Raw genomic sequence first — 13422 nt, 5'->3', positions numbered from 1 at the left:
CAAACATCCTTTCATGTTTTATTGTAGATTTTTGTTTCATCTAGCATACTCCTTTAGTTTCCAAAACTTATAGCTACTTTCCCCCCTCCCCCCCCCCCCCCAAAAAAAAATCCTTAGAGGACAAACATTTCCCACTGGCTCTTCCTCGTGACAAAGCTCAGATAGGGCCAGTCTAACTTACTCACCAACCCCACACTGACAAGTATTAGAGTCTCATGCTCCAAATAAGAATGGTTACGCATTTCTTTAGTCTTCTAAGGCTATAGTCTGTGGGATAGGATTTGATGTACTAAGAGACAAAAAAGTTTGCCTATATATGTTTCTCAAATTCATCAAACAAACCTTTCAGATCAATCTGTTCTTGTAAAGATTGGTCTTAAGGTCCTGAATAGGACTTAGATTACTCTAGACAACATATCTTGTGTCTCAAATGACAGAATGGAGAATGACTGTGTGATGATGCAGACACCCCTTACAGGGTGCCCCTGGCCCAGAGGAGATGGGGGTCTAATCAAGATCTTGCAAGGAGAAGCCACCTACTGATGGAGAGCAGATAAACCACCTGAGACATTGAGGAAAATGGCATGTCTCTTTCTCAGAGATCAGTATAGGTATGGGTTTCTATCCAATGTATATATACACTCACTACGGTTCAAGAAAATGTGCCTTGCCCTAACCGGTTTGGCTCAGTGGATAGAGCGTTGGCCTGTGGACTGAAGGGTCCCAGGTTTGATTCTGGTCAAGGGCATGTACCTTGGTTGTGGGCACATCCCTAGTAGGAGGTGTGCAGGAGGCAGCTGATCAATGTTCCTCTCTCATCGATGTTTCTAACTCTCTATCCCTCTCCCTTCCTCTCTGTAAAAAATCAATAAAATATATTTTTTTTAAAAAAAGAAAATGTGTGCTGTGCTTGATATATATTCTGATGCCTTCAGCACTAGACCTATGGATCAGAGATACAACTATTTCATCAATAGAAATGAGTTATTTGTTCCTCTCCTGTAAATCAGCTGGGTGGATAAGTTGAAACAAACAATGACTACACTCAGATTCTTAAAATGAGCGTTTATTTGGTGGGTGAGAGAGGGTAGTTAAGAAATCGGTGATAATATCTGCATTTCCCTAACACTTTGGTCCCAGGGTAGGATGTAGTCATGTCAGTCTTTCTTATCCAGGTTGTATGGGACCAGCAATGTATGTCTTGGCCATCGCATTTCTTGGATTGTGGTTAGCTGTTGTTGAGTCCCCCACAAAGGCTCTTGTTATGGAGAAAGAGGAAGTGCAGAACTTGATCTCACCTGCCATTCAAATATGCAGATTACAATACATCAATTACAATAACCCCAGCTTGTGGCTTGGTCCCCTTTTACTAGTCCATTGCTATACTTCTTTGTCAAAAATAGGGCACTGGTCTTTATAGTTCTATGTTTCTTAGGTCGCTGCATGTGTATAGACATACTCCTAGTTACACATTTACTCATTTACCTCTAAGGCCCACTTATTAGAAATAAGTGTTGCTCACAAGTTGGCTCAATTACTCTAGCTTGCTTACTAAAGAAAAGTTTAGTAACACCAAAAACTAAATAATGTTTTTGGTTATCTTATAAAGAGTACGAGATTATCAGATTATTTAAGTCATTTACATGAAGAGTATCCAACAAACTCAGTATCTGACTCTAAATGTATTTGGCTTGGTTTGTGTATTACCTTGTTCCAAGTCAAGATAGTTACAGTGACAATTCTTGGTAAAATACTAGGTGTCCAAAATAATGTATGTACATTTTTTAGTAAAATTTTACTTAGTAAAATAGACATTATATTTCTTGCCATTAAAACCATTATCATTATTGTTATTGATACACAGAAGTACCACATAGTCTAGACATGCTTGCAGTTCAATTTATTACATATGGTATAGGAGAGGGGTGGGGAATGTCCAGCCCGTGGGCCATGTAAGGCCCATGAAGTCAGTTGGTCTAACCCTGCCAAGGCAGTAGGGGTGAGTTAATTAAATGTTTGACCAAATATAGCAGGCCAATTCTTAAGTTGAGAATTTTGTATGGCCCCTGAATGATGTTATAAATATCCAAATGGCCCTTGACAGAAAAAGGTTCCCCACCCCTAGTGTAGGAGTATGGGGAAAATGAGAATTCTGACATCATTACCAGCTCCAAGAACAGCCCTTGTCCTTCCATTAGTATAAATCTACAACCCACGTAATTATCACCATTTAATTGCAGCTTTTTCTTTGCTTAACATAATTTGAAGAATACATCAAAGGTAAACCATAAAAAAGAATTCTTCATTTTTAAAGAATTGTATTATCTATACATGTATAGCATCTATACAATATTATACTCCATACTATCATATTTAAAATATTATATTACACTTTTCCACCCTTTCCTTTATTTACAATGTGTAGCTATCTTACCTGAATGTAGATTATTATAAAAACAGCACTATATATACTTGTGCATATCCAAAATTTATACAGTGGTGTTTCATTATAAATTTTGTTTTCAATGCCTTTTCTATTGACCTGTTTCTGTTAGTTTCTCAAAAACTCTAGTGATCAGATTATAACAAAATGTATGTGCACAGACACAAACATAAACATTCTCAAAATATAATTATGATCTTTTCTAATAGCAATATGAGTGTGATTTTTAATTAAGTAATAATTTTTCTATATATTTTAAGTCTATTACATAACATGGTAGAAATATCCATTTCTGTCACTCTGAAAATGTATATTGCATATCCTGGAATTTAGCAACATTAATAAATGCCTAGCTACATGAAAAATATTTATGATTTGGAGTTTCAGATTAAGATTAGCATTATAAGCATGTGCTTCCGGTTTTTACTTAAATATTATTTTATTTTGCACTACAAATACTATTCTTATTCTTAAACATCTCATTCCCTTGTTATCAAGAGGACCTTTAATACAAGAATGCAAATGCTGTTCCATTCAATAAGAGACCTTTAAGCTATGAGGTCATGTTTTTCCCATCTATGACTATAGTTGCTCTATTAACATTTTAATCAACATTTTATAGATCTTCTACCTAGCCAAGTTTGTAATTCATCTTGATTTCTAAAGAACTACATGCCTCTTCCCTCACATGAGTTGCAATTACATACATCTCTTGCATATAAAATTAAATAATTTAGATTCTCCTTGGGAAAGAATATCTGGGATTTAAAACTATTGGTAACCAATGTTTTAAACAAAAAATATTACTTTTAAAATTGTATCGGCTAACCATGTGTGAATTATTATCAAAGCAACCTGTTCTAAGGGAAACTTCAATTATGCACAAAATACTTACAGGAACCCAGTAGAAAAAACAACTGTAGAAGTGAAAATCGATCCTCAAAGTTTCCTCGTTAAGTTATTATTTTTGAAAAGACTCTGGGAAATCTGTCTGTAAAGGTGTAACAGATTTTCCCTTTTCAAGGAGCTTTTGAGATGCCATAGTATCTTCAAGGCTGTCTGTCTTAGCTTGCTGTTTCCCAGAATCAAAAGAAGTGAGTGACTTGAGGGAAAGACATAGACTAATAACGTGATAAATTTTGCAGTCATGTAATATGGAAACATAAGAAATATCCAATTTACCACTTGTGTGGAAAAAAAATGAAATATGAAGAGAAAAAGAAAAGACATCACCATTTTTATGGCCCTTTTATGGGCCTCTGTGCTGGAGTCCCTTGAGCCCATGGAGTTGAGCTGCAAATTTCTGATATGTCTTACCAAAGACAGAAATAAAAGGAGCAATGAGGTCAGGGACAGAACAATAGGAAACAAACAGGTCAAGCTAAGAAGAATCAGGGTTTCAAAATAGACAGTCTTACTTTCTTCTATATATAAAGTCAGATTACTATTATCATATATATAGGCCTTCAAGTATAAATCATTAAAGCCTTCTAACAATAGAAAGTCAAAAATCAGAAAGATAAAAGAAAATACAAATATCACAAGAATCACTCTCTTCATTCTCCACTTCAGCCAGAGGAAAAGAGAGTGGGAGAAGTGAGCTATCTTAAGGAGGTAGAAAATGCTTAGGCAAGTAGCAAGCCAGGTAGTCAAGTGATTAGTTATTCTCCAAAGTAAAGTAATAAATTTTGCTAGTTTATAAGTAGAAAATACATGTGAAAATAGTCCCAATGCAAGTGATTCAAAAAGTAATGCCAACAACTGACTAATTCTGGAGATAGCCAAGCAGGTAAAGATGAAGTCAGCTAAAGAAATGTTTTGGTTCTTGACCCATTCAGAGCAGTTTATCAGTCCAATGAACACATTCCCCAACATTCCAATTATGAATTCTGCTATTGACAGTATCAGAAAGATTATTTCCAATCCAGTGAGCATCTCCACAGGGGGAAAAAATCCAAATTTCTAATCCTATATCTGAGTGATAAATTTGTAATCAAACCGTTGCAGAATAGCATCCACTGCTGATACTTATCTTCATTGCTTTTGTTTGCAATTCCAGTCTTAAGTACCACCTCCTGCTGTTGGATACAGTCTCATAAATACTTAAGAAAATCTTTCTGCTTTCTTTGTAATCCCAACCTTAGTTGAGAAAGATCTGCTAAATATAAAGTCTCACATACGTTCATGAAATCGTTTTTTATTTCTTGAAAGAGCTACTCATTTTCAAACCAAACAGTTTGTGTGTCCATTTATCATTGGCACAAATGGAAATTTTCCACTCATGGTAATGCTTAAAGGGCTAAAATCAAATATGTTAGCATGCAAATGTTGGTCAGATTCTTTTTCACTGATTTGTACTTTACTCTTTACCTGAAATACTGTACCATTTGGACCCAAATGTTTTAGTTGTTTTTCAAAGAAAGCTCTAGAGATAATCTAAATAATTTAGTTATTATTCAACTAATATATGTTGTAAGTTCCTGTTATGCATTGGACCTTTTTCCAAATGCAATATAGTTACTACCAAAAAAAAAGCAGCCATTAGAAATTCCATAAAATAGTGAAAACACAGAAAGAAATAATGAGATCAAATGTGACCATAAAAAAGGTAACTACAAACATTACTGTCAAGGAGAGAAAAGGAGATGATATTCACCTTGGATTTTGAAGGTACTTAGAATTTCATGAGGAAACTGGCAAATCATATTTTGGACTATCAAATAATAAGCAAAAAGCATACTGCCCAGCTGGTGTGCTCAGTGGTTGAGGGACGATCTATGAACCAGGAGGTCACTGTTCGATTCCGGGTCTCTAGGTAGAAAGTCATGGCTATGAGAAGCATTTAGGATGTAGAATCAGTAAGGCTTGGTGATGGAATTAAGGGCTATAAAAAAGTAGAGAAGCCAGCAATGACATTAAGGCTTCTTTTGCACTTGGATGCATGGAATACTGTAACCTAAGGGACTCACTGGAGAGAGAGCAGGTTTAAAAACCAAGGGGTAGGAGAAAGAAAAAGAGTTGCACAATGATCAGTTCTGCTTCAAGCATTTTGGAATATCTGTAAATCATCCGAGTAAACAGGTAGATTAGGCACTTGGGTATTTGTTATTGCACCTTGGAAAAGGAATTTGAACTTCAAGTAAAGATTTGGTGATCTTCAGCACACACTTGATTTCATAGGAGGTGAAAAGCTCGCAGGGCTTTGAGGAACACCAGTGGATGAAGAAACCAAAGAAAAGACTGAAAAGCAGATGGAGGAGAGAAAACAAGAGACAAGAGTTTTGAAGCAACCAAGAGCATGGAGTGGTACAAAGAGAGAGTAATCAACACTTGCTGATTTTAATAAAAGGACAATTACAAGGAAGTACTTAGGAGGCCCTTCATTAACATAGCAAGAGCAGTTTAACTGAAGCAAAGCGAAACTGCCATAGATTATATGTCAATGAGATCCCAATGATGATGCATTAGAAACCCAATTAATATAATAACACATTAACAGATTAAAGGAAAAATACTAGGGGAAAGAAGCTTGATACAATTCTATATCTATAATAATATATAACAATAAAAGCATAATATGCTAATTACACAAAACAGCCAAATGACATTCCAGACGTCATTCCAGACGTCCTTCCGGACAACCTTCAGACGAAGGCATAGTGGCAGGGGCAAGGCAGAAGCAGCCACCATGATGGGCAAGGGCCAAGGCAGAGGCAGTTAGGGGTGATCAAGCAGGCAGGCAGAGTGGTTAGGGGCAATCAGGCAGGCAGGCAAGTAAGCAGTTAGGAGCCAGTGGATGTTTTCACCAGTACAGTAAGGCAAGAAAATGACATAGAAGATATCCTATCTAATAAAAAAGAAACATGGTAATTAGTCATACCTCCGCTACCCTTCCCATTGGCTAATCAGGGCAATATGCAAATTAACTGGCAGCCAAGATGGCGGCCAGCAGCCAGGCAGCTTGAAGTGAACAAGAGGCTTGCTTGCTTCAGTGACAGAGGACTCCAACATTCCCCGCCTGCCACTGCCGGCCTCTGAGCTTGCAGTTTGAAACATTGTAACAAATATAGAAGCTAAACAAAACCCCAGTAACCTGTTTTCAGTCAGCCAGGCTTCAGCCAGCAAGACTGCAACATTGTTTCAAATACAGAAGGTAAACAAAGGCCAGAAACCTGCTTTCAGCAGCCAAGCCTCAGAGAGAAAGTCAGCTCTCAGCTCCAGTGACAGGCATAGAAGATAAATAAATGCCAGAATAAAAAAAAAAAGAAAAAAAGGAGAGGTTTGGAGTTTCAGTTGCCCGCCAGCCTGAAAACAACCCTCAGCCCCTCACCCAGACTGGCCAGGCACCCCAGTGGGGACCCCCACCCTGAAGCAACAAGATGGTGGCTAATTTGTGTACTGAAGGCAGGCGGCAGCAGGCAAGGCTGTCTGCAGTCTGGGACCCGGTTCTGTGACCCTGCCGGGCAGGGGGGGGGCACCACGGGAGGCTGTCCGTGGTCCCGGGACCCGGATCTGTGACCCTGCCGGATGGGGGACAGTGCTTGAGGCTGTCCCTGGTCCCAGGATCTGGATCTGTGACCCTGCCGGATGGGGGACAGTGCTTGAGGCTGTCCCTGGTCCCAGGATCTGGATCTGTGACCCTGCCGGAGGGGGAGGGGCAGGGGTGGCGGGGGGCACCGCAAGAGGCTGTCTGCAGTCCGGGACTCGGATCTGTGACCCTGCCAGGCGCGGGGCAGTGCTTGAGGCTGTCTGTGGTCCCGGGACCCAGATCTGTGACCTGGTGGACAGGCGGGCAGCACAGGAGGCTGTCTGCAGTCCAGGACCCAAATCTGTGACCCTGCCGAGTAGGGGTCAGTGCTTAAGGCTGTCCACGGGACCAAGACACGGATCTGTGACCCTGCCAGGCGGGGGGCAGTGCTTGAGGCTGTGCACGGTTCTGGGACTCAGATCCGTGACCCTTCATGGCGGGGAGGCAGCCATCAATGCCCAGGAGTGACTGCACAAGATCCACCTCCTGGCCTAGAAGGTGCAGGATCGCAGGGACAGCCACCGTGGCAGGCCAAACTGACCTCCTTCTGGCCGCACCACGGGGGTTTGCGGAACTGCAAAGCCAGAGGCCTCCGGTGTGCACATATCCCCCTGGCGTGCAAACATCCCCCAGCACACTGTCACCCTCCCACGCCTGCAACAGTTGCAAACCAAGGCGTGCACAAGTTCCCCCCGCCTCTCCACCGCACTTCCATCAACCCGGCATGCCTAACACCCCCACAGGATGTGCACACATCCCCTCTGATGTGCTCACGTCCTTTGGAGAGTGTCTGGGTATTCTGGGTGCTGAGAGTGGGCGTCTGTGAGATGACAGTGAGAGGGCAGAGTGGTGATGCCCTGTTCTCACTGAGGCCAGTGCAGCTACGAGATCATCTCTGGGGGGTTAATGCAGGTGCTGAGGCAGGAGCAGGTGCAGACAGACACACCTGGTGGGCCCGGGCGGCCCTCTCTGAGGTGCCTTCGGTCAGTGTTCAAGATCAAGAACCCAGAGGCAGAGAGGAATTCCGTCCTCTCAGTGAAACAGTGGGATAGTCGGGGCGACTGTAGAGGAGGAATGTGCACTTTGGGTGCCAGCACCCATGAGTGAAGGCTGCCCTGACTGAGCCTTGCTTACTTGGGGCCTAGCGCACTCCTGCCGGGCAATGGGTGACAGGACGTGCTTTTCCAAATTAATGAGAAAAAACGTTGATTCTCCTGCTGCCACGAAGGTGGAAAGTGAAGTGGGGAGACATGTGGGGAGTGAGCGAGGTTCCCTGTCTGGGGGTTCCAAATCTGCTGTTGATTTCTTTCACCACTGACTAGAGATATACAGGGTGTCCCCCCAAAATGTATACACACTTTGAATACCTACTAATTCTAATGGTTTTAAGCATAAGAAAGGAACAACAATGGAGCTGATATCTGTTAAAAGTGTGGGCACAAACAGGTAGTTGGACATTCCCTGAGGGGTCTCAGATTGGAGAGGGTGAAGGCCAGACTGAGGGGCCCCTTCTCGCCCCCACCCCCACCCCAGTGCACAAATTTTGTGCACTGGGCTACTAGTAATATTATAAAGAACAAAACAAAACTGTCATTATTCACAGATTATGATTGAAATTACATAGAATATCCAAAAGTATTTTTATTTATTTATTTTTTTCTCTTCATGCCTTTTTTTTGATCTGTGTTCTTTTTTTTTTTATTGCTAAAAGTATTACAAAGGGTATAAATAAGTATTTTTAAATACATTTAAAAACTATCATTTAGCAAGATCTCTATACACAAAATACATGTGCAAAAGTCTGTTTCATTTCTTACAGTTGAAATGAAATATTCTTTTAAAAGATGAAATTACATAACCTCAACAAATATTAAGTATCTAAAATAAATCACACATAGAGTATGCAAAACATTTATAGAGAATATTAAAAAGTCTGAAATAGCCTTAGCATTTTTAATTATATGACTAAAGTTATATGACTAATTATTTGATTAGCTTGTAATTAATATATACTGGATATGGTCAAACCCTCTAGATTTTTAAAAATTCTAATCCGTTATCAAACACACTTGCCCATTTTAGGTGTATTCTCTAAAGACATTAAATTCTCTGACTGCACTGTTGAATACAATAAATTTTCCTACTTGGTAGTAGGTCATGGATTTGTCTCAAGTCTAAAAGCAACCACTTCTAATATAACACTGGACATCCCTATCTCCGTGAACACCAGCCCTGTTCATTTCACCTGGTCCAGTCACTTGATATTTTGTTTCTTTTTGCCATGGCTACAGGCTCCAATTTTCCATGTGAGGCAATAGATGACAAGATAATCTCTTATTTGCTATTACGCAAATACAGACTGATATTTTCTCACTCTTTTTGCATTTTCTTTGCCTAACAAATTTGTGCCTATATCTTTAGCTGTGGAAGGAACATAATCAAAGCTAGAATTTGCAGATTGTAAATTTTATAAGTCAACCTAAATGTATCTTCATCCAAGGATGTGAGAAAAATGTTCATCAGAAGATGATGGTTCATATAAGAACAAGGTCCATGACATGCCCTAAAATCAGTCATTAAGCAGGGCTAGTTCACCATTGACAAATGTACCTGATTGCACCAACCTACAGTCCTTAATCAGGAGAATCTATATCTGAAGTGTTACTAGAGTCAAGGTATAAAATATGTACACCGCGGTCTCATCTGTCAGTCTCAGAACCAAACCCCAAAGGAAATGTAGTTTGCCAGAACTTGCCATTAGCCCTGCCCACAAATCCCTGTGCCCATAGGTCGCTGTGGCCCTCCTGTAGCTCTCCACCTGCTGCCCCGCCTTCCTGTAGCTCCCCCCCCTCACCCCCGCCCTGCCTTCTCCCCCGCCCCCCCCACCCCCATAGCTTGCTGCCCTGCCCTCTCCCGTAGCTCTCCGCAGCCCGCTTGTACCTCCCTGGCCCACCCTCCCTCTTATTACATAGGATGAAGGATATTTGTACTCATTAGAGTGGTTCTTGTCAAGATTTTGAGTAGTAACTGATATGCATGTCCATATATACGGGTATGTCTTTTTTTAAATATCGGAATGATTTTAGAAGTGAGCCAAGAAATTAGTTGAGAAGAACTTAAACAATATCTGGTAGGGAAATTATAAATAGTTTTAGTCACGTACAAATTGTAAAAAATAATCATCACAACAGTAAAAATAACAGGTAGCATTTATAGAACTTATTATATATCTGGGTAAAATGATTTATTTGCATTTGTGCACACATTTACCTAAGAACATATGTAAGAATATTTATATTAGTGCTAATACTTTAAAACAAGGTCAATAAAAACATTCAATTAAGTGATGAATCTCACAAACACACACACACAAGTTTACATATCCATTTTTTTATAAAGTGGCAAAATTATAGTGTTAGAAATCAGGATAGTGATTGTCTTTGAAATGGGAGGTGACAGTGAGTAGGAAGGGACATCAAGTGAGCTTCTGGGGTCCTGGCATAGTTCTGCTTCTCTTCTGTAGACCAGCTATAATAACACTACTTTGAAGGTTTGTTCTGATGATTAAATGAGATCATGTATAAAAATGCTTAGCACTGGCCCTTGCACACACTGAGTGCTCAATAACAGGTACAAATCTTGTTCTAAAGAGCCCTGGTTCTGAATGAATTTCCCAAATAAGTGCTGATAAAGAATTTTTTTTTAAATCTCCTATACTCAGAGTATAATTTATACTCTTTATTCATTCTAGTAAAGAAAATTTCCAAAATTCTATTTATGGTTGTCAAGACTTGGTAAGGATGACCAAAAAAATCTCAAGAAGACATTAGCCAATAGGAGACCAAGATGGCGGCATAGGTAAACACCAGAGATTGCTGCCGCAAACAACCACTTCAAAAATACAACTAAAAGACAAAACGGACATCACCCAGAACCACAGGAAGGCTGGCTGAGGAGAGACTCTTCAAATAGAAGGAAAGAGAACAGCATACCGAGGCTCAGAGGAGGCGCAGTGTGGAAAATACAAAGGTGCGGAAGTGCGTGCACAAAGCGGGCTGGTGGCTGAGGGCGCGGTTGTCATTTTCAATCAGGAGGGAGTCTCAGACTCTGAGCTCCAGATCCGGGCGAGTCTCTAGGGACTCAGACTCAAACGGGAGAAACGGGATTGTCTGGCATCAGTTGGAACGTGAGGGCAGCTTTCTCTCCGAGGTTTGCAGCGGTTGCTGGGGTTCTGAGAAGCAGAGCCTCTGGGAACGGGACTGAGAGCAGCCATAACTGCTCCCTCCGCCCGCCCTGTTGATCCCATGCGACCCGCCCAGCCCAAGCCCTGCGCAGAGCCATTGGCCGGATCGCCTCAGGCAAAGGCTAGATTAGCACCTCCCCAGAGGACAGAAGTTTTCCCACTGCAGACACAGCTGATTTTCACAGCCAGTCGGCCTGGTGGTCAAATCCCTCTAGTATTAACTACAACAATCAAGGCTTAACTAGAACAAGACTGTGCACAAAGACCACAAGGGGGTGCACCAAGAAAGCATAAAAAATTCGGAGAAAAAAAACATGACAGAAATGAAGGATATAGAGCTAAAAAACGCAATTTTGAGGGCTTGCAATAAACTTGTGGAGAGCCTCATGAAAACTAATGAGACCCTCGATGCTATGATAAAGAAACAACTAGAAATTAAGCATACACGGACTGAAATAAAGAATATTACACCCAATAGCAGACCAGAGCAGCACAAGAATCAAGCCAAAGATTTGAAATGCGAAGAAGCAAAAAACACCCAACCAGAAAAGTAAAATGAAAAAAGAATCCGAAAATACGAAGATAGCGTAAGGAGCCTCTGGGACAGCTTCAAGCGTACCAACATCAGAATAATAGGGGTGCCAGAAGATGAGAGACAGCAAGATATTGAAAACCTATTTCAAGAAATAATGGCAGAAAACTTCCCCCACCTGGTGAAAGAAATGGACATACAGGTCCAAGAAGTGCAGAGAACCCCAAACAAAAGGAATCCAAAGAGGACCACACCAAGACACATCATCATTAAAATGCCAAGAGCAAAAGACAAAGAGAGAATCTTAAAAGCAGCAAGAGAAAGAGACTCAATTACCTACAAGGGAATACCCATACAACTGTCAGCTGATTTCTCAACAGAAACTTTGCAGGCCAGAAGGGAATGGCAAGAAATATTCAAAGTGATGAATACCAAGAACCTACAACCAAGATTACTTTATCCAGCAAAGCTATCATTCAGAATTGAAGGTCAGATAAAGAGCTTCACAGATAGGGAAAAGCTAAAGGAGTTCATCACCACTAAACCAGTATTAGACGAAATGCTGAAAGGTATCCTTTAAGAAGAGGAAGAAGAAAAAGGTAAAGATACAAATTGTGAACAACAAACATGCATCTATCAACAAGTGAATCTAAGAATCAAGTGAATAAATAATCTGATGTACAGAATGAACTGGTGATTATAATGAATCAGGGACATAGAAAGGGAATGGACTGACTATTCTTGGGGGGGAAAGGGGAATGGGAAATGCGGGAAGAGACTGGACAAAAATCGTGCACCTATGGATGAGGACAGTGGGTGGGGAGTGAGGGCGGAGGGTGGGGCGGGAACTGGGAGGAGAGGAGTTATTGGGGGGGGGGGGGGGAAGAGGAACAAATGTAATCTGAACAATAAAGATTAAAAAAAAATTATAAAAAGAAAAAAAAGAACATATATGTATCATCACAGTCTATATTTTAAACATCTTACAATTTTAGATGGCAATTTTACCTCAACAAAGGTAAAATTATTTAAAAATATATATATATTCAATAGCTTATTTCATTTCAGACTAATAGATTGTAGGTCAGGCGTGCCACCTATTGGCAACATTTTTAAAGTGCAGGAATAGCTTTTAGGGACAGCAATTAATTCCAAGGTTGACAAGCTTTTTAAACTTTTTATCCATCTAGTAAGTGAGATGGTTTTGACTTGCATTTTTCTTATGAGTGAATTCAAATATCTTCTTATATATTTAAGGACTACATAGCCTGTTTATAATGACCCAAAAGAATAACATCTTTTTTTAAAATATGTTTTTATTGATTTCAGAGAGGTAGGGAGAGAGAGAGAGAGAGAAAGAGAGAGAGAGACATCAGTGATGAGAAAGAATCATCAATAGGCTGCTTCCTGCATGACTCCCACTGGGGATCGAGACCGCAACCCAAGCAAGTGCCCTGACTGGGAATCGGAATTTAACGGTGACCTCCTGGTTCATAGGTCAGTGCTTGACAATTGAACCACACCGACTTGGCCCCATTCTTTCTTGCATCCAAGGTGATGAAGTCCTCAATTTTTGCCTGGATTCATGGCCACCTAGAAGGGAGACTTCAATTCCCAGCCTCCCTTGCAGCTGGGAAGATGGTAGTGCTGGCCAGTGTGTCCTCAACCCCTTGGAA

The 13422-nt window shown here is 40.7% G+C and overlaps 1 protein-coding gene across 1 annotated transcript; it reads right to left on the bottom strand.

The window, feature by feature from the left end:
* Nucleotides 1-3404: 3404 nt before the first annotated feature.
* Nucleotides 3405-4378, bottom strand: LOC139005651 (taste receptor type 2 member 42-like). The gene is given in 2 exon segments (XM_070407845.1): nt 3405-3475; nt 3478-4378. Coding segments are annotated over 2 exon segments (972 nt in total).
* Nucleotides 4379-13422: the final 9044 nt, after the last annotated feature.

This window comes from Myotis yumanensis, unplaced genomic scaffold (genome assembly GCF_028538775.1).
Source record: "Myotis yumanensis isolate MYYU_CA2020_CCGP unplaced genomic scaffold, mMyoYum1.0.hap1 SCAF_3, whole genome shotgun sequence".
In the NCBI taxonomy this organism is placed as follows: domain Eukaryota; kingdom Metazoa; phylum Chordata; class Mammalia; order Chiroptera; family Vespertilionidae; genus Myotis; species Myotis yumanensis.
Note: the sequence above shows the minus strand (reverse complement) of the source record. Positions and strands in the feature narration are given on the sequence as shown.